At 59.8% G+C, this 27,351-nt stretch overlaps 1 protein-coding gene across 1 annotated transcript in view; it reads left to right on the top strand.

Moving 5' to 3' along the window:
- LOC307112863 (scavenger receptor cysteine-rich domain-containing protein DMBT1-like) overlaps positions 1-24,373 on the top strand; it is a gene marked incomplete at its 3' end in the record, with an annotated part of 31,278 nt that extends 6,905 nt beyond the window's left edge. Inside the window, exons 5-7 of the mRNA XM_079793942.1 lie at positions 2,089-2,273; positions 4,319-4,642; positions 23,919-24,373. Coding sequence (XP_079650068.1) covers positions 2,089-2,273; positions 4,319-4,642; positions 23,919-24,373 — 964 coding nt within the window. The remainder of the gene's footprint in view (positions 1-2,088; positions 2,274-4,318; positions 4,643-23,918) is intronic.
- Between the last annotated feature and the right edge of the window lie 2,978 nt (positions 24,374-27,351).

Below are 27,351 nucleotides of genomic sequence, written 5' to 3'. Positions count from 1 at the left end.
TCTTTATTTCTTGTTCCCTTGAAGAGTCCTAGTTCTCTGCCTAGTTCAGTATTAGTCTATGTCCTGCTTCCAGGTGTAAGCAGGTGAATGAGGACCCAAATGAGTGTAAGGATCATGCCATCTGCCCACGGGACTGTACACGCCAGCGGCACAGGCAGAGTTGTGAGTGTGCCTGGGGGGCGTGGGTAGAGTTGCAGTGACCCTCACATGTCTGGCCTGTATTGGGAGCTCCCCAGTCCTTGTCTGTAACTGTCTCCAGGGAAATTGATGCACTCTCTGCACCAGGTCTGCTCTGTGAAGGCAGTGGGCTTTCTGAGACCCACCAGGCTATGCCTTGTAGTTGCCTATGGTCAGGCCTGAACTTCCCATTTGGGATTGTGGCCCTGAGCAGACTCCTCAATTAGCCCCTCCAAGTCTCCTAAACGCTGCGTGGTAGACAGCTTCTTACTGTCAACTCTGTGACTCCATCTAGACACAGATGGAATCACCTGGACCTCGGCACCAATGCCCGGGTCTTCCTGGGCCCTGGTGGGGGGCGTCCTCCATGCTTAGATGGCAAAGACCCTGCCTTCCAAACAGGGGACTGACATGGCTGAGCGTCCACCTGCTCAGTGTCTCCCACGATGCCTCTAGCTGTGTCCCCTTCTGTGCCACGTGTCTATCCCACCGTCTCTCTCACAGCTGCTGGGCCCCCATCCACCGCCATGCCCACTGAGTCCTGCTGCCTCTGATGCTCCCTTCCTGCTCACCCCACAGCCAACCAGGAGCTCCTGACAGGACTCTGACAGATTTTGCCTCCCAGTGCCTTCCCTGAAGTGTAGATGGTACAGTTGAGCCCACAACAAATTGACCCTCGGTCTGGCTCAGAGGGATAAGGGCATTCTGGCTACAGTGCTTACCCACTCTCATTGACAGGGGACTCTCTGTCCAGGGGACATTCTGCTCCCTGTGCTGAGGCAACAGAGACCCTTCATCCATGGACCCCCGGACAGAGCCTAAGGGATGCTTTTCCCAAAGGACACTGCGTCAGGAGCTCAGCACAGTTGCTTTCACAGATTGTAGCCCTGGTTGCCATTGTCAAGGACATTCAAGGGCATGGTTTTGGCTCATGGCAAGCTCTCAGAAAGGCCTCTTTCTCCCCTAGCCACAGAGCTTCTCAGCCCACCTGAACCTGACCCGCTGATCCCAGTCACAGCTCAGCAGACCTGACCTTGACCCTCTGCTCTCCTTTCTAAGCTGCTCTGTTTTCTCACTGGATGGTTGGTACACATTCTTCCTTGGGTGAGCTTTTGGCCAAAGTGTCAGCATTCAGCACTGTAGCCTCTAGGCCGGGGTGACCTTCTCTATTCTTGTGTTAGAGCTCCTCAAACATCACCCCATCCAACGTGGAGGGTTCCCCAATCCAGAGTCATGGATCTCCTTCACTTACCAGTTATGGGACATATTAGTCAGGATGTCTAGTTTGCAGGTGACAGGAGCCCAACTCAAATTCTTTGAAGCCAGAGAGAACTCCATGGCTCGCACATGAGGGACGTCTAGAGGCAGGACCAGCTTCAGGTGCAGCTGGATCCGGGGTTCCAAGACTGTCTCCGTGCGCTTTTCTTACTCCTGCTCTCTATGTGCATGGGCTTCACTATCGGCTTGATTTCTGCACATGAGTCACTGCTAGTGAAGATGGTGGCCTCCCTTCTTTGTCCTGCATCCCAGGGCCAACCTGGTGGGACACCAGTTGGAGAACATGCCTCCCACAGCTCACGCCCATGGGTGCTATCACCGGGTCCTTCAAGATAAAGGGTGATGGACAGGCTTTGATCCAGTCCTAATGCGGGGGAACGTTACTCCAAACACTAAAGGCTTGGCCCCTGGAACAATTTGGAAACTCACCCATGCCTCATAGCCTCTTTCTTCAGGGGTCACCGGAGACAGTGAATTTTCCCATCCCCTTCTAGGAGCTGATGCCGGTTTGGCCTTGAGGCTGGTGAGTGGCGGTGACCGGTGTCAGGGCCGCGTGGAGGTCCTCTACCAAGGCTCCTGGGGCACCGTGTGTGACGACGGGTGGGACACCAATGATGCCAACGTGGTGTGCAGGCAGCTGGACTGTGGTGTGGCCAGGTCGGCCCCAGGAAGTGCCTCATTCGGGCAGGGCTCAGGACCAATCGTGCTGGATGACGTGGCCTGTTCAGGGAATGAGTCCAACCTATGGAGCTGCCCGAACAGGGGCTGGAACTCACACAACTGCAACCATGGGGAAGACGCGGGCGTCATTTGCTCAGGTGCGCTGACCCCTGTCTGTTCTCCTTTTGTGAGTGGTGTTTTCTCAGCGAGTGTGTCCTTCAATCTGTTCCTGTCAAAGTCTTTCTTTATTTCTTGTTCCCTTGAAGAGGCCTAGTTCTCTGCCTAGTTCAGTATTAGTCTGTGTCCTGCTTCCAGGTGTAAGCAGGTGAATGAGGACCCAAATGAGTGTAAGGATCTCCCCTTCTGCTGACAGGGACCAACACTCCAGCGGCAAAGGCAGAGTTGTGAGTGTGCCTGGTGTGGGGCGTGGGTAGAGTTTCAGTGACCCCCACATGGCTGGCCTGCATTGGGGGCTCCCGAGTCCTTGTCTATGACTGTCTCCAGGGAAATTGATGCACTCTCTGTACCAGGTCTGATCTGTGAGGGCAGTGGGCCCTCTGAGACCCACCGGGCTATGCCTTGTAGTTGCCTATAGTCAGGCCTGAACTTCCCACGTGGGATTGGGGCCCTGAGTAGACTCCTCACTTGGCCCCTCCAAGTCTCCTAAATGCTGCGTGGTAGACAGCTTTCTCGTGTCAACCCTGTGCCTCCATCTAGACAAATGGAATCACCTGGACCTCGGTACAAATGCTTCGGGTCTCTATGGGCCCTGGCGGTGAGCGTCCTCTGGGATTAGATGGCAACGGCCCCACCTTCCAAACAGGGGACCTGCATGGCTGAGCATTCACCTGTCAGTGTCTCCCATGATGCCTCTAGCCGTGCCCCCTTCTGTGCCACATGTCTATCCGACGCCCTCTCCCTCACAGCTGCCTGGCCCCCATCCACTGCCATGCCCCCTGAGTCCCGTGGCCTCTGACGGTCCCTCTCTGCTCACCCCACAGCCCACCAGAAGCTCCCAAGGGGACTCTGCCAATTTCTGCCTCCTAGTCCCTTCCCTGATGTGTAGATGGTACAGTTGAGCCCACAAGACAATGACCCTCAGTCTGGTTCAGAGGGATAGGGGCATTCTGGCTACAGTGCTTACCCACTCTCAGTGACAGGGGACTCTCTGTCCTGGGGACATTCTGCTCCTTGTGCTGAGGCAACAGAGAGCCTTCGTCCAAGGACCCCCAGACAGAGCCTAAGGGATGCTTTTCCCAAAGGACACTGTGTCAGGAGCTCAGCACAGTTGCTTTCACAGATTGTAGCCCAGGTTGCCATGTCAGGACATTCAAGGCATGGTTTTGGTTCATGACAAGCTCTCAGAAAGGCCTCTTTCTCCCCTAGCCACAGAGCTTCTCAGCCTACTCTGACCCTGACCCCCTGACCCCGGTCACAGCTCAGCAGACCCGACCTTGACCCTCTGCCCTCCTTTCTAAGCTGCTCTGTTTTCTCACCAGATGGGTGGTACACATCCTTCTCGGGTGAGCATCCCTGGGTCTGGCCAAAGTGTCAGCATTCAGCACTGTAGCCTCTAGGCTGGGGTGACCTTCTCTATTCTTGTGTTAGAGCTCCTCGGACAATACCCCATCCGACGTGGAGGGTTCTCCCCACCTAACAGAGTCATGGATTCCCTTCACTTACCAGTTATGGGACATATTAGTCAGGATGTCTAGTTTTCAGGTGACAGGAGCCCAACTCAAACTCTTTGAAGCCAGAAGAGCACTCCACGGCTCTCACATGAGGGACGTCTAGAGGCAGGACCAGCCTCAGGTGCAGCTGGATCCGGCGTTCCAAGACTGTCTCCGTGCGCTTTTCTTACTCCTGCTCTCTATGGGTATGGGCTTCACTATTGGCTTCATTTCTGCACATGGATCACTGCTAGTGCAGATGGCGGCCTCCCTTCCTTGTCCTGCATCCCAAGGCCAACATGGTGGGAAACCAATTGGAGAAATGCCTACCTCAGCTCACAGCCATTGGTGGTGTAACCGGGTCCTTGAAGATAAAGGGTGATGGACAGGTTTCGGTCCAGTCCTAATGCAGGGGATCGTTATCCAAAACACTAAAGGCTTGGCCCCCAGAAGAATTTGGAACCTCACCCACACCTCAGAGCCTCTTTCTTCAGGGGACACCGGAGACAGTGAATTTTCCCATCCCCTTCTAGGAGCCGATGCCCGTTTGGACCTGAGGCTGGTGAACGGCGGTGACCGCTGTCAGGGCCGCGTGGAGGTCCTCTACCAAGGCTCCTGGGGCACCGTGTGTGACGACGGGTGGAACACCAACGACGCCAACGTGGTGTGCCGGCAGCTGGGCTGTGGCAGGGCTAGGTCAGCCCCAGGAAGTGCCCGGTTCGGGCAGGGCTCAGGGCCGATCCTGCTGGACGACTTGGGCTGCTCGGGCCATGAGTCCTACCTGTGGAGCTGCCCGCACCGGGGATGGAACTCGCACAACTGCAACCACGGGGAGGACGCGGGCGTCATCTGCTCAGGTGCGTCTCTGCCATCCCTGGGGGTCCTTCTGGGCTGATGCTGCTGAGAACACACCCACTCACTACGCCAGGGCCCCGCCTGAGCCTCTAATGTCCCCCAGGCACTGGAGTGACTCAGGGCAGTGGGCACCCAGGGGCTAGGGCACCTGCTCAGGCTACACGTCAGCGTGGTAGATCCATGTGCCCAGCACCCTGAAGGCTGTGCCTGGAACCGGCTTGAAGTGGCCTGAGCTCTGGGCTCATGCTCAGCAGGCAGTTTCCACAGCACAGAGAGGAGCCCCCTTGTGCCCCCGGAGCCAGCTCACTGTCCCCTGTAGGGTGTCTGGGGCTTCCATAGGGTGGCCGGTCCCTGGGTGTGGGGGTTGGTAAGCACCTCCCCTCTGTGAGGACGGTGGCACCTGGGGGCTCCAAGATGGCGACTCAGAGGGGACAATATGTGGGCACAAAGGTCCTTTGTGAAGGACAGAGAGAGTGCGAGGCAGCAGGGGAGGTGGGAGAAGACAGGCGGCCAATGAGTGGAAGGAACCTGTGAGGGCCTTGGGGATGGGGCATTATGACCTCATGGAAAACTCTAGAAATAGGTGTAACCTCTCAATATCAGAATGGGACAAGCCTGAATGATTGGTGTGCACATCCATTGACCCATTTGGTGGGGTTATTCTCTGCTTGTTCTCTGGGGTCAACACCCCAGCCCTGTTGGCCTGTCCCAGCATGACTTTGGGTTCTATACACTGGACAGGAAATTCTCTGGCTTAGGGAGGCATATGATGGCAGGGGATAAAGGGCTTTGGAATGACTGCGAGGTTCAGGGCAGTACTGCTGTTTCCACCCCAAGACCATGTGTATGGATTCAGCTCCGTGTGTAGAAGCTGAAGGTCTTCAACCTGGGATCTGGGCCTCCAATGTCCCCGAGGCACTGGGCAACTAGGAGCTTGTTGTCCGACTGTCCTTTTCTTCCTTGAGCTACTCAGTCCTCCTCTTCCTGGCCAGTTGAGTCCCCGCCACCTCTCCTGTGATGTCCCTCTCCCTGCCCACCTCTGCCGGTCGGCCCTCTCCAGCTGACCCATGGCTCCTTGAACCCCATCGGGACCACACTTTTGCCCTCTGTCTCCTTAACTAGAGGGGGGATTCCAAAGACTCCGTCTGTCCATCCTCCTGAGTTCCCATCAGATACTTGGAGGCCGTCCTGGGGGAGAGCGGCCGTTGGTCAGAGAAGTGCCTTGCCTTCTATGAAGGTGGCCCCATGACTCCAGGCTGAGGAGGGCTTTGTGGGAGAGTGGGCACTGATGCCCACTGGCATTCTGATGATGGGATAGCAGGCTTCTGGCTTCTGTCCTCTTCTCACACCTGCCACACCCTGAGGGCCAGCATGGTCACATCTGCATCCCGAGGGGAAGAGGCAGTGCCCGGGGATGGCAGTGAACACGTGATGAGGGTCCTCTGTGGGCCGCCCTCGACCCTCCTCCCCCACCCGCCAGGGCTCTTCCATGACCCAGGGGACTCGAGAGTTTGTGGACGTGTCTGTGGGGGTCAGGCTCCACCATGCGGTGGGCATGGACTGCGGGTCGGGCTGCCAGGCTGCGATGGGCGGTGCAGAGCGCAACTAGCCCCTCGGCCGCCTTCCTCCCAGGGCCCTGGTCTATGAGGGACGCATGTGGGGTCCGGCCTAATCAGGGGGGGCGCCTTCATTCTGCCATGGGCCATTTGAAACTTTTTGAAAATATACATTTTTATTGATTTCAAGAGGAAGGGAGAGGCAGAGAGAGAAACATCAATGATGAGGGAGAATCATTGATCGGTTGCCTCCTGCACGCCCCACACTGGGGATGGAGCCCACAACCTGAGCATGTGCCATTGACCGGAATTGAGTCTGGGACCCTCAGTCTGAAGGCTGATGCTCTATCCACCGATAGAGCATCCCGAGGGGAAGAGACAGTGCCTGGGGATGGCAGTGAACGGGGATGGCATGGAATGAGTGGAAAAGGAAGGATAGAGCCTAAATGGGCTGGACGTGGGGACAGCCCCTGCGGGGTCACAAGGAGAGAGAGCTACAAAGGTGTGTGAGCCTGCGTCCAAGGAAACACCGGCCGCTGACAGCTACACTCCCCACACCCGCCCTCACGGCCCCGCCTGGACCCCACTTCTAACCTAGGGCCCATTTGGGTCTTGTTGGCGTCATGAGGGCTGTACACAATGATCTACCAAAGATGACCGCTCCGTCTGGTCAAACCTCTCAGGAACTCACCCTGATGCCCCGGCAGGGCCAGAGCCAGTGATTTCTCGGGCCTTCCGCGCCTGCAGGCGGGACGTCCCCAGCCCTGACCTAGAGAGTCCGGACCTGGGACGCAGACACACCTCTCACCTCTGGGTTCTGACATCCCCGAAGCTCACTCCTCGTCTATCAGACACAACTGCCCCCTCCAATCCCCCCGCCCCCCAGCCCCCCGGTCAGGACTGTGAGGGGCTTGTGGTGGCTTATGTTAGTATCATGGTCGTCACCGATATTAACACGTCAATGGCCACATGGTCACTCGTATCTGCCTTAACCCCCCTCAGTCCCTGGGGAAAGAAGTGGGGTCCAGGCAGGGCTGCGAGGGCAGCTGTGGGGGGCATAGCTGTCAGTGGCCTGTGTCCCCTCGGGCGCAGGCTCACACACCTCTGTAGCTCTCTCTCCTCGTGTCCCCGCTCAGGCTGTCCTCACGTCCGGCCCATTTCGGCTCTGTCCTTCCTTATCCATTCATTCCATGCCCACTGGAGGCCTGCTAGGTGCCAGGACACAGAGAACTAAAAGCAGATCAAGGCCAGCCGGCGTGGCTCAGGGGTTGAGCGAGGACCTATGAACCAGGAGGTCAGGGTTCGATTCCCGCTCAGGGCACAGGCCTGGGTTGCAGTCTTGGTCCGCAGTGGGGGGCGTGCAGGAGGCAGCTGATCCGTGATTCTGTCTCATCATGGATGTTTCTGTCTCTCTCCCTCTCCCCCGCCCTGGAAAGCTTACCCTGTGGCCGGAGAGCACAGGGCAGGGCACCCCATGGGAGTCGGAGCTGTGTTGGGGGCGGCAGGGCAGGTGGTGGGTGCAGGGGCCGATGGGGACCCTGCTTGCTCCTCTCCTCCCCTCTTCCCATGGGCACCGCAGTCCTGGGACCCATGTACCCATTTCCCAACTGGTCTGAAATGTTCCAGCTCCCCCACCCCATTCACTGGGAGCCTCCAGCCACAGGGAGGCTGGGGTTCTATGGGAGCCTCCATCGAACCCCAAACCCTCCCCTGGCTTCCGGGGCTGACAGGACATGGAGACACACCCACCCACCCTCAGCCGCCTTTCTGTCTGGCCTCAGTTTTCTGTTCGGCACTCCCTGCTCTCACTCCTCTTCCTCCCACCAGCCAAGCCGCTCTGACAGCATTGCCCTGCCCGTGACCATCACCCCACCTGTGTCCTCTGTCTCTGCAGGCTCGTCCTGACCTACATCCTCTCCGCCCCACCCGCCGGCCACAGCCGGGCGCCACCGCAGCGCTGCCACCTCGCAGGAGCACACCCCCACCTCGGCCCTCAGCCGCCTCTGATGCTGCAGTGGGACCTCGGAATAATCAGGGCTGGGTGGCTGGGATGGGGTGGGAAGTCAGAGGCCGGATTTCCTAAAACTGGGCTGGGCAGCTGTGAGCCACACCTCCCGCCGTGAGCCTTCCCCAGGGGACGGCCTTCCTGGCCTTTTAGAACCCGCTTCTCAGGCCGCACCTGCCCTGCCCATGTCGTGGACAAGCTGAATAAAGGGCATTTTCATAGCAAGTGTCGGTCTGGTCATTGTGGTGGCTCCCCTAAGCCCTGGATCCCTGCAGATTGAGCTAAGGAGGGGGAGGGGGTCCTGGGCTTCCAGAACCTTCTCGGGTCTGGAGACGGTGTGCTGGTGGGTGCTGGTTCTCCCCAAAGCAGGAAATGGGCTAGAGAAAGACCAGCGTGTGGGCGCCACCACCATTCCTGGATTCCAGGACCAGATACGGAATAGACTGGCACCTCGATGTGGGGAAAGGGGGGGACAAGAAGAGCTAAACCAAAGAACTCATAGACCGATAGGCAGAGCCATGGGCATGGCCATAGGAGGGAGAGGGGCTGGGCAGAGGGGGATGGGGGAAGCTGGGAGATATCTGTAAGACTATCAACAATAAAAATCTATTTAAAAATGGGGGCAAAACCCCAAAAGACAAAATTTCAAAAATATCCTATCTAATAAAAGAGTAATATGCAAATTGACTGTCACTCCAAGACACAATATGGCCGCCCCCATGTGGATACAATATGGCTGCCACAAGATGGCTGGCAGGGGAAGGCAGTTGTGGGCAGTTGGGGGAGACCAGGCAAGCAAGGGAGGGCAGTTGAAGGGGACCAGGCCTGCACTGGAGAGAAGTTGGGAGGGACCAGGCCTGCACTGGAGGGCAGTTGGGAGGGACCAGGCCTGCAGTGGAGGTCAGTTGTGGGTGATCAGGCCAGCAGGGAGGGCAGTTAGGGGTGACCAAGCCAACAGAGGAAGGCAGTTGGGGGTGACCAGGCCTGCAGGGGAGAGCAGTTGAGGGGGACCAGGCCTGCAGGGGAGGGCATGGAGGGGGACCAGGCCTTCAGGGGAGGGCAGGTGAGGGGGACCAGGACAGCAGGGGAGGGCAGTTTGGGGGGGACCAGGCCTACAGAAAGGACAGTTTGGGGGGACCCAGGCCTGCAGGGGAGGGCAGTTGGGGGGACCAGGCCTGCGGGGCAGAGCAGTTGTGGAGGGACCAGGCCTGCAGGGAGGACAGTTTGGGGGGACCCAGGCCTGCAGGGGAGGGCAGTTGGGGGGACCCAGACCTGCAGGGGAGGGCCTAAATGGGTCATCAGACATCCTTCAAGGGGTCCCAGATTGGAGAGGATGCAGGCTGGGCTGAGGGACACCCCCCACCCCATACACGAATTTCATGCACTGGGCCTCTAGTAATTAAAATAAAAAAAAATCGGATGTGAGAGAGAGGAGAGCCACCTGCACTGTTACCCCACACGTTGTCCATGAGGGATTCTCCCGCCCCAAGGAGCAGCTCCCCCAGGAGCAGCCATGTGGGTGCCTGGTATTGCCGAGAGGACCGACCCCCATGGGGATGGAACCTCCCCTCTGAGTGTAAATGTGCCCATGTCACAGCAACGCTGGCCGGGCAGCTCAGTTGGTTGGTGCGTCACCCGATACACCAGGGTCTGCAGTCCCTCTGGGTCAGCATATGTGCAGGAATTATCCAATCAATGCATAACTGGGTGGAGCAGTGGGTCGATGTTCCTCTCTCTTTCTCTCTCTCTCCTTCCCCCTCCATCTCTCCCTTTCTCTCTCTCTCTCAAATCAATAAATTACGGCCGGCATGGCTCCGTGGTTGAGCGTTGACCTATGAACCAGGACAGTGGTCGGCAAAACGCAGCTCGCGAGCCACATGCGGCTCTTTGGCCCCTTGAGTTTTTAGCAAAGGCCAGCTTAGGAGTACCCTAATTAAGTTAATAACAATGTACCTACCTATATAGTTTAAGCTTAAAAAATTTGGCTCTCCAAAGAAATTTCAATCGTTGTCCTGTTGATATTTGGCTCTGTTGACTAATGAGTTTGCCAACCACTGAACCACGAGGTCACAGTGTGATTCCCGGTCAGGGCACGTGCGCAGGTTGTGGGCTCATCCCCAGTGTGGGGCGTGCAGGAGGCAGCCGATCCATGATTCTCTCTCATCACTGATGTTTCTCTCTCTCCCTCTCCCTTCCTCTCCGACATCAATAAAAATATATTTTTAAAAATAGACTAGAGAGACAGAAACAGAGAGAGGGAGATGAAGCCCATCAGCCGCCCTTGCCCCGGGACTGGCCGTGGTCCTGTTCTGACTGCCAGGCTGTGGCACCGTGGTGCGTGCCAGTTCAGTCTTGGCTTCACGGGACCTTGCACACTCCATTTACTCTCCCGGATCTCGCCACGCCTGTGAGCACGCCCGCTAGCCTGCTGGAGGGGCCACCTGGCCCCGCACTCCCGTCAGCCCCAGCTGATGGCTGTCGGCCCCTAAGGAGCTGACTGCAGACCCGGGCCCAGCAGAAACCAGGAGGGCTGCCCGGCGGAGCCCAGCCTGAGTGGCTGACCTAGGAGGACAAGCTGAATTGACAACCCCTGCTTTAAGCCACTGCTTTCCGGGGTGATTTGTTTCAGCTGATCCAGGCCCCGGGGGGAGGCGGGAGCCGAGAGCCAGGAGCGGCCTGAAAACAGGAGGCCTTAGCAGGTGGGTCTTACGTTGAGGACCCCCCGGGAGATGGGTCCCCCAAGAACACAGGGGTGGGTGGGGGTGGGGGGGAGGCTCCTGGACCTGCAGAGCTCCACGTGCCGGCAGATGTCCAGCCTCTCGCGCGGCGGCACCCGGAGCTCCTCCGGGGACATGGTCACCTTGGCCGTCCAGATCTCCAGGAGCTTGCAGGCGGCGCAGGCCGGGGAGAACTGCTTCCTGTACTCCAGCACCTGCTTGTAGTCGGACGCGGAGCATCTTCTGCTCCTCCTCCTGCTTGTGCATCAGGAACCTTCTGGAGGCCACGGTGTGCACGCCACCTAGACGCTGGCAACCGCCCGGGATGCACGGGGGCTGGCAGCCCCTCCTCCCGCCACCGCTCAGCGTGCCCGAGGCCCGTGTGGTGGGCAAAGGGTGCAGCTTTGGGGTCAGACAAGCTGGGTTCAAATTCCAGCTCTCCTTTTTTTTTTTATGGTGTCTTTTTTTTTTTAAAGTATATTTTTATTGATTTCAGAAAGGAAGGGAGAGGGAGAGAAAGATAGAAACATCAATGATGAGAGAGAACCATGGATCAGCTGCCTCCTGCACACCCCCTACTGGGGATTGAGCCGCAACCCAGGCATGTGCCCTTGACTGGAATCAAACCTGGGACCCTTCAGTCTGCAGGCCGGCGCTCTAGCCATTGAGCCAAACGGACCAGGGTTTGGGGTGCATGATGAGAAACAGCCTCTATTCTTGGGGAGCCACTCTCTCGGGAATATTGGGGGGGCGGGTAGACACGTGCTGTCCACGGGTGTCTGAGCCGCAGGACTGGGCACTTGGTACTCGAGTCCTGTGTTGTGAATGAGGGGTATCAGTCAGTGGGTTGGCAGGAGCCCTGACCGCTGGCCATGGAGCCGTGCCTCCTGGGAAGGAGGGGGCGGGCCTCCTTCCTGTCACTCAGGAGGCCTCGGTTTCCATGGCAGCCTCCCTTGCTGGGTCCTCTCACCTGGATGCAATTAAGGTGGACGTCCTCGCTGATGTCCCCGAAGTCCTCGTCTGTCTGTCTGTCTGTCTGTCTGTCTGCCTGCCTGCTACACATTGGTCACGGGCACGCTCACCGTGTCCCAGGCACTTTCTTTCTTTCTTTTTTTAAAATATTTTTTTAAAATATATTTTTATTGATTTCAGAGAGGAAGGGAGAGGGAGAGATAGAAACATCCATGATGAGAGAGAACCGTGGATTGGCTGCCTCCTGCACGCCCCACAGTGGGGATGGTGCCCTGGCCTCCTGGTTCCTAGGTCGACGCCCAATCACTGAGCCCCGCTGGCCGGCCTTGACTTTAGTCTTTAAGACCCTTTTGGACTTCTGCCCCGCAGACCTGGTGGTCTCTTCCCCCTCAGCGCCCTCCGTCCTCGGGGCCCGACCTCCAACATGTTTGTTTCTGTAGAGGTTCCAGCTCACAATCTCACACACAAGTGATGAGCAGCAATCAGGGAGCAACGAGGGTCCCCACCAAACAAAGGAAAAATATGAGCCTAGAGCCCGGCCGGTGTGGCTCAGGGCTTGAGCGTTGACCTATGAACCAGGAGGTCAGGGTTCAATTCCTGGTCAGGGCACAGGCCCGGGTTTCGGGCTCCATCCCCAGTGGGGGCGTGCAGGAGGCAGCCAATCAGTGATTCTCTCTCATCGTGGATGTTTCTCTCTCTCCCTTCCTCTCCCTTCCGCTCTGAAATCAATAAAAACATATTTTTAAAAATATATACGATCCCACAAAGAAAATCAGATAACTTCAGTGAGCTTCCATGAATGAAACTAGAAATCGGGGTCCTCTGATTTGTAAGTGAAGGACAGTAAACAACAGACATTTCTTCCGTAACTGAGCTCTAAAGGAGGAAGGAGAAGTGGCGGCAGGGGAGCCCAGGGGCTGCAGGAGGGCGCGAGGGTGAAGGGCAGGGGGGAGGGAGGGGGAGGGGATGGCGGTGGAGGCCCAGGCCCCAGGCGGGAGGCTCTGGAACGGGAGAGGCCTGGGAAAGGGCTCAGTCAGCCCTGCCTCGGTGGCTCACAGCCGCGGGCCCCGCCTTTGAGTTCCTAACTGGACGAATGAGGCGCCTCTCCCAAGGCCACAGTCACCTGACCTCTGCCCTCCCCCGGAGAGATCGTGGAGGAGGGGCTGGGACGGCGGCCTCCCCAGGTGTCCCCACACCAGCTGTGGCACCGCCCATGGGCAGGGGATGGCCCTGAACCCAGACAGGTGGACGACCCTCCTCCACCACCTGAGCGCCTGGAGGATCCCCAGCCCCCCCGGACCCCCCGATGCTGTGACCTAAGATTTGGGGACATCTGTGACTTTTCTATTTATCGCAACAAAAGTTGCTCAAAACATTAACCATCTGAGCGGCTTCATGAACTGAACGAGCAGCAAGTGTGGGTCCTAGGAACTCGGGGGTTGGACCAACCGCTTCCCGAGATTGATTTTCTTTCCGATTTCTGTGGAGGACAGAACGGCCTGGGTAAGAGGTAGCTCGTAATTGCCCCCTATTAATGATTATTAGGGGCAGCTGCGGGCGGTTTATGGCGTCTCCAGCAAACACCGGCTTCGCTAAGTGGAAGTTTATTATCCCCCGTTCAGCACGTCTCCGCGGGTCGGGGTGCCCCTGAGAGTGCGGGCGTGGTCCCAGGAGCCCGGCGTTGGCAAAGGAGCGGCTGGTGGACTTTGTCTGGGAGGCTTTTGGGAATCAGAGTCACCCCTAATGATAAAGCCACTCGGAAGGGGTTTTCCCGCCATCCGAGCGCGTGGTCACCCACATGCCAGCGTTAGGGTGATGGATGGCCGTGGAGCAATGAGCACGGACCCTCCTGGTGACTGCGCGGCGCTGTCGGTTCCCGGCACTGCCGGGGCCGCGGGAGATCCCGTAAGTGGTCCACCAGGTGAAGATGGACACGGGGTGATGTGCCGGCCGCCGGTGCCAGAGACTGGACGGGCCGCAGGTTCATTTCCTACAAAGGAAACGGGTTCCGTCAGTGGGTGCGGGCAGCTCCCGGGAGGTGGGGCTCAAGCAGCACCCCCTGCCCCCCCCCCCCGCCCCGGCTTGTGGCTGAAGGCGTGAGCTGCTCAGGATAAAGTGAAGGAAACTCAGTGAAGGTGGGCACCCGAACACCGACCTTGAGCTTGGAAAGGAAGGTCGGCATTTAGCTTGACCTCCCGAGAGCGCAGAGCCTGCGCGTGGTCCCCAGATCGAAGTCACTAGACGTCCACGGTTACAACGTTGAACACGCCTCTCGGAAGACCCAGCGTGTCAGACGTAAGGGGAGAGCGCACGCGCATCCAGCCAAGGGTCTGCAGCAGGAGCTGGGGAGAGGGGGGGCCCAGGGGGTGAGGCGGGCAGCGCTTCTGCTGGCTCCTGCCTCCCCTCGGGGGATGGGCGTGGGCAGGACAAGGTGTCCGCTCACACAGAGGCGCCCGGTGAGCAGGGAGACACAGGAGGAACGGATGGAGAGAGAAGCGGAGGGAGGCGGGAGGGACGCTGACGACACGGAGAAGGGCGAAACGAGAGGACAGTGTCCGTCCACGTCCAGGGATGGTCCCTGCAGCGGTGGGAGCCTGGTTCCCGCCGAGGCCACGGGTGTTGGTCCTGTCCTCCTCGGGCCGCACAGAACGAGCCGTGAGCGTTCGCTGCTCGCCGTGGCCAGACCTCTCGTGGACTCACCCCGACGCCTTGGCGGTCCGGGCCCAATGCTGTACTGGACCTTTCACACCCACGGGCCGGACGCTCCGCACCCTGATCAGGACAAGGGAAGGAGCCGTGAGCGTGCCCGACGGCAGGAGGTGAGTTCATGCACCACGTGCACCACGAGGTGCGGTCTGAGAGAACATTCAGAAGACATTTCAGAGAAATCCCGAACGCCGCCTCCACCACTACCCGCTTCCCCCGCATTGCTTTCATTCCCATGCGTGTTCGTGCACGCGTGTGCTCACGTGTCCCTCGGGCAGAGGGTGCGTCCCGCGATGAGGGGTGGAGGCCCTCGCTCCGCAGGTCGGAGGGAGTCGGCGGAAGCCGGCCCGCCAGCGGGACGGAGCACGAAGGTGCTTTACTCTCCTGTTTGGGGCCGAGTTGATGCCCGTGCTTTCTGTCCCCCGAGCGGTGCCTCAGCGCCGGGACCTCGTGGCCCTCACCCTCGGGGCAGCTCGGAGACACATTCAAACCCGGACGCCGAGAGGAAGGTGGCTTCTCGGCTAGTCCCTTCATGTCCCAAACCTGCAGGTATGACACATACGTGTCTGTGATGAACACGGCGCCCAGCTGGCCGGCCGGACGCCCTAACAGAGGGCCGCTGAGGGCTCACCCTGGGGCCTGGAGGGCTCATTCACAAGCTCCCGACGATGGACGAGGAGCTGCCACGCAGGGCTCGCCCGAGGCAGAGCCACCCAGTGGGGCCGCCTCAAGTCTGTGCAGGCGCCGCCCGGGGTCCCCGCCCTGCACAGGCCACCCTGAAAGTCCTCGGGAGGAGGCGGGCAGGGACCAACAGGGGCAGGTGGGCAGGCCGAGGGCTGGAGGCCCGGGGCTCCCTGGCGGGACCTCTTCTGACTTCCAAATGGGGTTGCCCAGACGTGGAGCCCCCCGGGGAGCTGAGGAAGGGGCCCGTGGCAGCCAGGCAGCAGGGAGGCTAGGAGCCCCCGCTCGGGCTCCAGGAGGTCCCCCAGAAAGAGAGGGAGGCCGCCTCAGAAAAGGCCAAGCCCTGCGGCACGGAGAAGCAGGCGTGGGCACCGGGCTGGCCAGGTGACAGGGCCCGGGGATGGGCTCTTGGGCAATCGGTGTTGGCAGCGTGAACAGGAAGTGCCCCTCGATGCCTCGGCCCCAGTGTCTGCCTCACAAAGAGGCTCAGAGAAGCTGCCCCTGTGCCCTCGGGGGGTGTGTGGGGTGGGGGGTACTCATTAATGGAGAGTTTGCCCAGCCCTTCCCTGGAACTCACCTGAAGTGCCCTCCCTTCCCATCGCCGTCCTCCAGGACCTGCGGGCAGCCCAGCGGCTCACTGCTGCCCGGGAGGCCGTTTCGTGGCCGTGACCGTGGGCAGGAGGCAGGAGGTGCTGGGCCCTCTCCTTTGAGCTGGGGCAGGTGGCCCTGACGGGGCAGGAACAGAATGCTGGGGACCTGCTCTAGTTGTGAGACGTGGGTCCTGCTCTGTTCGCCGCGATCGTGCTGTTCTGATGAGAGAGGCACCCGCTCACCTGGCTGGGCGGTGCCCAAGGGACCTGGGGGCTCACCTGGTACCGGCCCGTCCTCCCCACCATGGAGCTGCCTGTGCTCAGGAAAGACTCACAGCCTTGTTGCAGAGACCAGACCCCAGCCCTTTGCATACCCACAGGCCTTTGCAAATCCTCAGCCCTTTGCATACCCACAAGCCTTTGCAAATCCTCAGCCCCTTGCATACCCACAGGCCTTTGCAAATCCTCAGCCCCTTGCATACCCACAGGCCTTTGCAAATCCTCAGCCTCTTGCATACCCACAAGCCTTTGCAGACCCCCAGCCCTTTGCATACCCACAAGCCTTTGCAGACCCCCAGCCCTTGCTCACCCTCATTCCCTGTGAACCGCCCGTCTAGCATGCCTCTTGCCTCCTCCCATGTGCTCTCTGTCCTTCTCCCCCACATAAGCAGCGGCTGGTGGTGGGGCGAGCAGCTGTGTGTGGATGGCCCGCTGCTCCCCGTGCTGCCGCAGGACTGGAATAAACGCTCCTGGAGGAGTCCACCCTGTCTCTGCTGTGTTGGCTCCGGTGGGGACAGCGGCCCGCACCCCTTGGTTGCCCGGTTACAGTTTGACTTCCCGAAGCTCGGTGCTCTCATCTGTGAAATGGGGGGAAGGAGAAGAAAGACGAGGCTGTGCCTGTTGGCTGCGGGCCGTGGAGTTCTGGCTGCTGTTCTGTCAAATGCTCGACTTTTCTAAAGCGGGTGTGATCAGACTCTTACGAGATCTGGGGGCCTCACCCCCAGAAATATCAAGGACCCTCCACAGCCTCTGCGAGGCCCCCAGAACCAGGGAGTCCCCCAGGGCAGCCCCCCGACCAGGCCAGCGCGGGCAGCGTGTGTACTGGAGTGATTTCATGTTTGCGTCTTTAATACAAATATTTACACAAATATAACTCAAAACGGTCAGTGACGTTCTAGTTCTAAAACATGATGGGCGTGGCTCAGCGGTTGAGTGTCCACCTATGAATCAGGAGGTCACAGTTGGATTCCCGGCCAGGGCATATGCTCAGTGTGGGTTGTGCAGGAGGCAGCCGATCCATGACTCTCTCATCATTGATGTTTCTACCATCTCTCTCCCTCTCTGAAATCAATAAAAAGCTATTTAAAAGAAAAGACTTGAACCTATAAGTAGGTAGGCACTGCCAGGCGCCATCTCACAATCCTCCCGTTGGCATCGATCTGCCCTTATCTGTCCCCGGAGGAAGGGTGTGACGGTCCCGATTGCATCATCTTGTTTGTCTCCCGCGTTCTGCTCCCGAGGCCTCAGAGGCGCTTTCGCGGGAGGAACGGAGCGGCCGTGGCGGGCGTCCAGTGGGGCCCCCACAGGGCCCAGCTCGCCGTCTCGGGAGTGACCCAGGGGTGGTGGAGGGCAGGGCCGCAGCCCCGGCCTCAGGTAAGAGCGGCTCCTCCTGGCTGGACCCCCGGCTGCTCGTCTCTGAGCCTGCGGAGAGCCCCCCCCCACCCCGAAAAGCTGTGGAAAAGCCATTCACCCAGTTCCACCCATTTCCACCCGCTGAAGTGGTCAGTCCGGTGTCTTCTGGGGAATGCATGTGTGTGCACACACACAGGCACATGCACAAACTCACGCACACACATACGTGCGAGGCAACATACACACATGTACATGTGTGTGCACACAAGGCACCAAACAGTACATGCATGCATGCACACACAAACTCATGCACACAGACACTGTGCATACATATATGCACACATAAGGCACCGTACATGTATACACACACAATCTCATGCACACACTCATACACATGGGCACACACAGGCACCATACAGGCATGTACATGTGTGCACGCACTCACACGCTGGCTTGGGGTCTCGTGCTGAAACAGGAAGAAGGAAATGTGAAGGACCCTTTCTCACAAGGAACTAGCCCGAGCAGCGGCCGCCAGCCTGCTTCCTCCTCCGGCCGCGCACAAGGGGCCCATTCTGGCCGCGGCCCTTGGGCTCGCTGACCCCACGCACTTTTGTTCCTCCGGTTTGGCCGGGAGCCGCGTCACTGCCCGTGTCCGCAGAGCCCCTCCTCGTTCCCGCTTCCTTGGATTCAAGTGTCTGTTGTGGTTTCAACACCCCTCGTCACGGCCGCGGCACGGCTGGCAGCGCCGCAGGTGAACGAGGCGGTGGGTCTGACGGCTGCCCGAGCCCCATGTGGCCCTGCGCTCCAGGGGGCCCCGGGCAGCTTCCCGGTCCCCGGCCCCACCTGCCACCGGAGCGCACTGGGCACAGCCGGCTCTCAGCCGCGGGGGGGGGGGGGGGGCAGCGAACTGTGACCCCTTTTTAAAATATATTTTTATTGATGTCAGAGAGGAAGGAGAGGGAGAGAGAGAGAGGATAGAGAGAAACATCAGTGATGAGAGGGAATCACAGATCAGCTGCCTCCCGCCCGCCCCACACTGGGGATGGAGCCCGCAGCCCGGGCCTGTGCCCTGCCCAGGAGTCGAACCCTGACCTCCCGGTTCCTAGGTCGACGCTCGACCCCTGAGCCCCGCGGCCGGGCTGTTTTTATTTTTACGAAGGAAACGATGCAGCCTGTGTGAGTCTCTTCTCCCTGTTGCTCTTTGTTGACAAGTTACGTGGGGGGGGACATGCATTAATCAAGTCACACTGGCTTCACGTGCGCAGGTCGACGACGCGTGCTCTGTAGACGCCCTGTGTGCCACCGCCACAGCCACGCCCCTGTCGCCATGGGGCTGGCCTTTCCGCTTTGTCCCCCCCCCCCCCCCCCCCGCCCGCTGTAACCACCGCGCGGTGGTCTGTGTCTGAGTCTCGGTTTGTATCCCACGTGCGAGTGAACACGTGGTCCTGGGCTTTTTCTGTCTGACGTGTTTCGCTTGAAGTTCGTTCTCAGGTCACCCCTGTGGTCACAAGCGGCATTGTTCCCCCTTTTCTTGCGGGGAGCGGTAGGTGTTCCCCAGCGTTCACGTTCCCCTCTGCATCCCCCCATCGAAGGGCTCGTCGGCTGCCTCTGTGTCCGGCCGCGTGGAGAAGGCACAGTGAGCGGGGGTGGGGGGGGTGGGGGGGGTGCGTATCTCTGCGAATAAGTTTTCAGACGTCTCGGGGAGCAGCCCCACACGGCGCCCTGTTCTTCGTGGCCATTTGGCTCGCGGCGCTGTGTGGCCGTGCTGTGGACGATGCCCTGGCCAGTGGGCCGGGAGAAGGGGCCTCCTGGGAGGAAGCTGCTCTGCTGGGGTCCCCAGAGCCCCCCTCTTCCCACAAGAGGAAGACCTGACTGTACACAGAGCTCCCGGGACGGGGGGGCCCGGCGGCGAAGGGCTCAGCTGGTGGAGGTGGCCCGTGGCCCAGTGTGTTCTTCCTGGTCCGAGACCTTCCTGCTGCGGGGACACCACCCCATCCCGGGACGCGTCCCGGCAGCTTTGAATGACAGCTGGGCGCCCTCCACTTCCTGCTCTGCTCCTGCTGAGCCAAAGCTCCCAAGCCCTGTTGCCTGAGGCCCTCACTGCGAACCGCAGGGAGGGAGGACGGGTCAGCCTCGGAAGGCGTGTCGGGGGAATCTCGCCCGCTCTCAGGACGGACGTTCCCGTCCGGGCTGGGCTGTCCACGGCTGTGCGGGGTCTCCTGGCGGACCCTCGTGCCTTGTGCTCACACAGGCCTGGTTCCCCGTCCAGTCTCCCCACTCTTGGGAGCGGGTGACTCCTGGAGGCGTCACATCTCGGAGAAAGTGCCCTTGCCTTCGGATTTGGGTGCTTTTTCTGCAGGTCCCCATACGAGTGGCACTAATACTTCCGGGGACGGGGGTGGGGAGGGCGGATGGGAGATATCTGTAATACTATCAACAGTAAAAAATACTTTAAAAGATTAAACAAATAAACACAATAAAAGCAATAACAATAAAAAACACCCAATAATTTTCCTCCATAAAAAATAAATAAATAGCCCAGCCAGTGTGGCTCAGTGGTTGAGCGTTGACATATGAACCAGGAGGTCATGGTTTGATTCCTGGTCAGGGCACAGGCCCGGATTGTGGGCTCCATCCCCAGTGTGGGGCGTGCAGGAGGCAACCGATCCATGATTCTCTCTCATCATTGATGTTTCTCTCTCTCTCTCCCTCTCCCTTCCTCTCTGAGATCAATCAATACACACATACACACACACACACACTGAGTGGCCAGATTATTATGATCTCTGAACACATAATAATCTGGCCACTCAGTGTGTGTGTGTGTGTGTGTGCGTGTGTATGTGTTTATATGAGGCCCGGTGCATGAATTCGTGCGTGGGTGGGGTCGGGTCAGCCTGGCCAGGGGGAGGGGACATGGGCGGTTGGCCGGCCTGCCTGCTGGCCGAACTCCTGATCGAGGGGACAATTTGCATATGAGCCTTTTATTCTATAGGATAGACACTGAGTGGCCAGATTATTATGCGTTCAGAGATCATCATCATCTGGCCTCTCAGTGTATATATTGAAAAGTAGGGTTTAAAAACCCAGGATAGGGGTGTGCACAAGGCAGGGGGAGGGCAGGGCTGGTTTTGTGGGTTTGCGAGGTCCATCCCAGCCCCGTGAACGCCAAGAGTGAGATCCGAAACCCCGTGAGATGGGGTGGCCCGGCCGGAGCCCCGGTCCTGGGCCCGGTGCCCTGGGAACAGCGTGAGATCCAGACCCGGGGCTGCGGCTCGCCGGGCCCCGGCCTCGGCCTCTGTGGACTCGCCCCGGCCTCCTCCCGCCCCGTCTGTGTGAACACCGTCCTCGCGCTCCCAGGCGAGGGGTCAGTGCGCTGCTGCCAGGCCCGCCTGGCCAGAGAGGGGCCTTCCCCTTGGCTCCGGGGCTGTTTGCCCAGCAGCCCACATCCTGCTCGGGCGCCTTCCCATGGGTTCCCTCGAGTCCTCCTGCGCGAAGACGGGGCCCCGGTGGGACGCCCGCCCAGGAGGAAGTTGGAAGCGGTGTCCCTCAGGTCCGCACTGCGGCAGGTGGGGAGCGGCTAGGTTATTCAAGTGGCAATCAATCGCACACACCCACGTCGCCCACAGATTAGCCGGGGACCGTTAGTGAGCTTCCTCCCTATTGATTTATGGCATCAATAGGAATGTCAAGCCCCGGACACGCCTCCTTGCGGCTGGAACCCTATAAATATCGAGGTGTCCACGTTCCCACCGAGAAGAATCAACACCATGGGGCTCCCCAGGGCCGTCCTGGGAGTGTGTCTGCTGCTGGGCCGCGTCGTCTCCGCAGGTACCGTCTCCTCCTGTCCGCTCCGCTCACCTGCCAACCCCACCCGGCCCTCGGCTGAAGCGCTTTTCTGGTTCTTAGCGGGGGGCCGCCCGAAGGCCCGCTCTTAGTGGTTCTCACTCGGCCTTTTTTCTGTGTTTTCAGTAGCACAAGTAACAGAAGACACAATGGCGACCATGTCTGGGGAGACGTCTGTGCCAACTGGTAACCCTGAACCCCGGGGCGGGGCCGCAGTGGGGACCGGGGCCACCCCAGGATGTGGGGTTGGGACGGCTACGGGGATTCTGCGGGTTTCAGATGTAGGACGGAAGGAGGCCCTGCGGGGTCCCAGTCCCTTCCTCTAACGCGTCTCCATGCTAGTCTCCGCCCAGCCACTCCTTTCCCTACGACTCTGCCCCTCGCCCTGGCTGCCACGGGGTGTGCAGCGGCGGGAAGGGGCAGGGGGCGGCAGCATGAACCTGCTCCCTGGGTGTGAGCTCACCTTTTCTCTGCTTTCCTGGGTTTTTACGAGTCTCCCGGAAACAGGCTCACCTCTGCTTCGGCTGACCTTTAAGGGGAAACTTCTCTCTATTTCCTCCTCTGGTTATTGTCCCCAGGCAGAAGGACAGGCCATAATTTGGACCAAATCGTTCAAAGGTCACGAAAATAGATACCAGGGGGCAGAATAGGGAAGCGGTTCAGAGTGGCCGCCTGAGTCCGAGTCCCGTCAGGGCACTCACTCGCCAGCTGGTCTCGGGTCCCCTTCCCGAGCCTCAGTTTCCCCCGGGGCTGTTTTGAGGATGAACTGAGGGCATGCCGGGAAAGCTCTCTCACGCGATCTGAGGTTTCGTGTTAGGAAACGCTCAACATCGCCTCCACGATTACACCTTACAAATCAGCGCCCTGGCCCGGCCGGCGAGGCTCGGGGATTGAACGTCGCTTCCATGAACCTGGAGGTCAGGGTTCAATTCCTGGTCGGGGCACAGGCCCGGGTTGCAGGCCGGATCCCCAGTGTGGGGCGTGCAGGAGGCAGCCGACCCATGATTCTCTCTCATCATGGATGTTTCTCTCTCTCTCTCTTCGTCTCCCTTCCTTCCTCTAAAATCAATTTTTAAAAATAGGTTTAAAATTATTTTTAAAAATTCACTTAATTTAGCAGCCCCCTGAGTGGCGGTTCCCGAGCCGACACTGCCCACATCCCAGACTGCAGGGCGGACGTGCTGGGCTGGGGACCTGGCCGGCCTGTGTGACCGCCCCCTTGCCCAGCCCCGGGCTCCGAGCAGAGAGAGCTCCCCAGGTCTGTGCACTGCAGTGCGAGGGTGCCTGGCGGAGAGACACCCACTTACCACACCTAGAGGAAGTGAACACCCCCATCGAACCCATTTGTTTTCATCTAGAATCACAAAACCAAGCAAGGACGCTGGGGGCAACCCAGACCCGCGGTGGAACCACTGCGGCCCCTGGCGGATTGTAGGGGAAGCGCAGCCACGTGGGGCTGTAGACCTTTTGCCATCCAGGAAGCCTCCCTGCTAAGACGCCTCTGGTCTCTCTCTAGGGCAGTGGGCCACCCAGACTGCAGACTACGACTACGGTGAGGCCTTTGCTAAGGCTTTTCCTCGTTCCCAGAGGGTAGGGGCCCGGCTGGGACGGGAGCTCCTTCCCTGTCCGCGTCCCAGGGGGTTGGGAAGAGCCCGCCACAGGCCTGGTCTGCAGGAGCCCCAGGGGCAGAGCCCAGGGCAGGCCTTCCCCCCTCACCGCCATCTGACCCCGCCAGCCCCGCCCCACAGACCTGGCGAGCGCCAGGGGGCCCCTGTGCACCGCGCTCCAAGCCACTAGCGAGCCCCAGGGATGTGCCCGAGCCCCTCCCGACCCCAGGGGCGCAGGTGGCCCTCAGACTGGGGGAGTGATGGGCGGCGCGCCCCAGGGATGGCGGCACTGCCCATGGGCTGCCCAGAGGAGGGGAGGTGGCCCCACAGCCTCTCTAGGGAGCACCCCGAGGGGCATTGTCTCCCCGGAAGTCCTAGCAGCTTGGGGGGGGGGCGGGGAGAGCAGCCACTGCCCTTTCCCACGACTCCCTCCGAGGACACAGGTGAGGAGTCGGGGGGTGGAGGTGCTCTCAGGGCTTCGCTTACTGGGATGCACCCCCGAATGGCCTAAACATGAAACGTAAGAGGAACATGTGGGAGGGGGGTCCTGCTCCTAGGGACACACCAAGAAGTCCATGTAGGGCAGGGTGGCAGCCTACTCACCGCCATGGGCGTCACTGGGCGCGTCCTTCGATCTGGCTGGAAGGGAGGTCCCTGCTCAGGCCCCGGCTGCTGTCCTCCAGCCTGGCAGAGGCCCTGGCACCTTCGAAGGCTTTGCCTGAGGTCACCCAGGCCCACAGAGGAGCCAGCGAGCTGCCCAGCGGGAGGACCTGCCCGGGAGCCCTGCAGCTCGCCCTCGGTGGCCCCGGTGGCTGTGGGGGCAGTCCTGCTCACCCCATGGGCAATCCTGGGGCTCCCTGCCGTGGGGCATCCTTAGACCTGACAGGACAGAATGGTCCCGCTCCCTTCACGTGATGGAGATGAACCCCTGGGCGTGTGGAAAGCTGACGCCTGCCCTGGGGTTAGCCCTGAGGGAGGCGCTGAGTCTCGACCCTGCCTCAGGCCTGGAGCTCAGCACAGACATGGTGGGGGTGTCCTTGTGCCTTCCTCTAGGATTCGGGACCGAATCGGGTTTGGCCCTGAGGCTGGTGAACGGCGGTGACCGGTGTCAGGGTCGCGTGGAGATCCTCTACGAAGGCTCATGGGGAACCGTGTGTGATGACAACTGGGACACCAACGACGCCAACGTGGTGTGCCGGCAGCTGGGCTGTGGCTGGGCCAGGTCGGCCCCAGGAAGTGCCCGCTTCGGGTCGGGCTCAGGACCGATCCTGCTGGACGAAGTGGCCTGCTCAGGGCACGAGTTCTACCTGTGGAGCTGCCCACACGGGGGCTGGAACTCACACAACTGTGGGCACCACGAGGACGCTGGCGTCATCTGCTCAGGTGCGTCTCTGCCACCCCTGGTGGCCCTTCTGGGCTGATGCTGCTGAGAACACACCCACTCCCCACGCCAGGGCCCAGCCTGAGCCTCCAATGTCCCCCAGGCACTGGAGTGACTCAGGGCAGCGGGCACCCAGGGGCTAGGACAGCTGCTCAGGCTACACGTCAGCCTGTTTGGTCCATGCGCCCAGCACCCTGAAGGCCGTGCTTGGAACTGGCTCGAAGAGGCATGAGCTCCGGGTTCATGCTCAGCAGGCAGCTTCCTGGGCACCGAGAAGAGCCCCCTTGTGCCCCAGAGCTGTCTCACTCCCCACTGGCGGGTGTCTGGGGTTTCCTCCAGGGCAGCCCGTCCCTGGGTGTGGGGGTTGGTAAGCACCTCCCCTCTGTGAGGACAGTGTCACCTGGGGGCTCCAACATGGTGACTCAGAGGGGACAATATGTGGCCACAGAGGTCCTTTGTGAAGGACAGAGAGAGGGAGAGGGAGCAGGAGAGGTGGGAGATGGCAGGTGGCCAATGAATGGAAGGAGCCTGTGAGGTCCTTGTAGATGGGGCATTGTGACCGCATGGACAACTCTAGAAATTTGTGTCAACTCTCAATATCAGAATGGGTCAAGGCTGAATGATTGGTGTGCACATCCGTTGACACATTCGGTGGGGTCATTCTCTGCTCATTCTCTGGGGTCAACACCAGGGCCCCGGTGGGCTGTCCCAGGCATGCGCGTGGACAGAGAGCGTGGCTTTGGAAGAACTGGGAGGATCCGGGTGGCACTGTTGTGTCCACCCCGAGACCATGTGCACGGCTTCAGCTCCGTGTTTAGAAGCTGAGGGTCATCAACCTGGGATCTGGGCCGGGCACCTGGGAGCTTGGTGTCTGACTGTCCTTTTCTTCCCTCAGCTGCTCAGCCCTTCACATCCTGGCCGGTTGAGTCCCGCCACCTCTCCTGGGATGTCCCTCTCCCTGCCCACCTCTGCCGGTCGGCCCTCTCCAGCTGGCCCATGGCTCCTTGAACCCCATCAAACCACACTTTTGCCATCTGTCTCCTTAACTAAAGGGGGTGGGGATTCAAAAGTCTTCGTCTGTCCATCCTTCTGAGTTCCCATCAGATACTTGGTGGCTACCCCAGGGGAGAGTGGCCGTTGGTCAGAGAAGGTGGCACTTCCAATGAGGTGGCCCCATGCCTGCAGGCTGAGGAGGGCATTGTGGGAGAGTGGGCACTGATGCCCATTGGCTTTCTAATGACGGGACAGGAGGCTTCTGGCTTCTGTCCTCCTCTCACACCTGCCACACCCTGAGGCCCAGCATGGTCACATCTGCATCCCAAGGTGGCAGAGACAGTGCCCGGGATGACAGTGAACACGTAATGATGGTCCTCTGGGTACCAGGACATGTGATTGCCTCCCGGTTCAATCACCAGGCCCTGACTCTTTCTATCCCAGCTTCAGAGTCAGGCCAAAGCCTCAAGCCCACCAGTGCGTGCCTGGCTCATGTGGGAGAGATGGGAAAGGACTTCTGATGGGGAGGAACATGGCGGTCAGAGACATGGAGGGATGTGGAGGTCTATCCCAGGCCTTCGGTCCCAATGACTTAGCGATGCGGGAGGCTGTGGACAGGCAGGGGCCATGAGCAGGAGACCCATGGGAAAGTCACGGTGACTGGCCCACGTTTTAGGAAGGACTCCTTTCCCGAGGCCTCGACACGGCCTTCTCTTTGTTGTGTCTTCCAGACTCATGGACAACTCATCCCTCAATTCCACTCACAACTGACTTTCCTGCAACAACAGAAGGTACATGACCCTTCCCCCTCCAGGGCCCCTCTCTGCCCCTGAACCACTCCCGGGATGGGACGTGACAGGAAGAGGCTCCACATGGGCCATCCTCATCAGATACTGGGGGGCCATCATGGGGGAGAGCGGCTGATGGTGAGAGAAGTGCCTCCCCTTCCATGAAGGTGGCCCCGTGACTCCAGGCTGAGGAGAGCTTTGTGGGAGAGTGGGCACTGATGCCCACTGGCTTTCTGATGACGGGACAGCAGGCTTCTGTCCTCCTCTCACACCTGCCACACCCTGAGGGCCAGCATGGTCACATCTGCATCCCAAGGTGGCAGAGAAAGTGCCTGGGAATGGCCGTGAACACGTGATGAGGGTCCTCTGGGTACCAGGACATGTGATTGCCTCCCGGTTCAGTCACCAGGCCCTGACTCTTTCTATTCCAGCTTCAGAGTCAGGCCAAAGCCTCAAGCCCACCATTGAGTGCCTGGCTCATGCGGGAGAGATGGGAAAGGTCTTCTGATGGGGAGGAACGTGGCGGTCAGAGATGTGGAGGGATGCGGCAGGTCTCTCCCAGGCCTTCGGTCCCGATGAGTTAGCGATGCGGGAGGCTGTGAGCAGGCTGGGGCACGTGCAGGAGGCACATGGGAAAGTCACGAGGACTGGCCCACCCCTTTGGGAAGGACTCCTTTCCCAAGGGCTCACCTCGCCTTTCTCTTTGTTATGTCTTCCAGACTCATGGACACCTCATCCCTCAACTCCACTCACAAGTGCTTCTTCTGAAACAACAGAAGGTACACGACCCTTCCCCCTCCCAGGGCCACACTATGTCCTGAATCACATCTGGGATGGAACGTGACAGGAAGAGGCTCCATATAGGCCATCCTCATCCTTGTTTCTTGGTGGAGGGGGACAGAGGAGGGTCATCATGGTTGGCTGATGACTTGTATCCAGTGGGCTTCTGGGAGGAGTCTAGACCTAGACCCTCCCCATAGCTCAGGGTCAGCCCTGGAGGCCTCCTGGGACCTGCTGAGACCCCAGTGCTGGATCAGTCTCAGGGGCTGTGAGGCTCTGTCCTCTACTGTCTGGCGGAGGGCAATCGCCCCCAAGGGCTTTGCCTCAAGTCAGGCAGAACCGTTGAGTAGAAATAAGTGGCTAAGGAGACCATGGCCTCGGACTGTCCCTGGAACCACGGAACTCAGCCCTGGGTGTCCTGGAGGATGTGGGGGGCAGTCCTGCTCACCTCCATGGG

This window comes from Cnephaeus nilssonii (assembly GCF_951640355.1).
Source record: "Cnephaeus nilssonii genome assembly, chromosome: 16".
NCBI lineage: Eukaryota > Metazoa > Chordata > Mammalia > Chiroptera > Vespertilionidae > Cnephaeus > Cnephaeus nilssonii.
The sequence above is the reverse complement of the archived record's forward strand: the minus strand, read 5'-3'. Positions and strand labels throughout refer to the sequence as shown.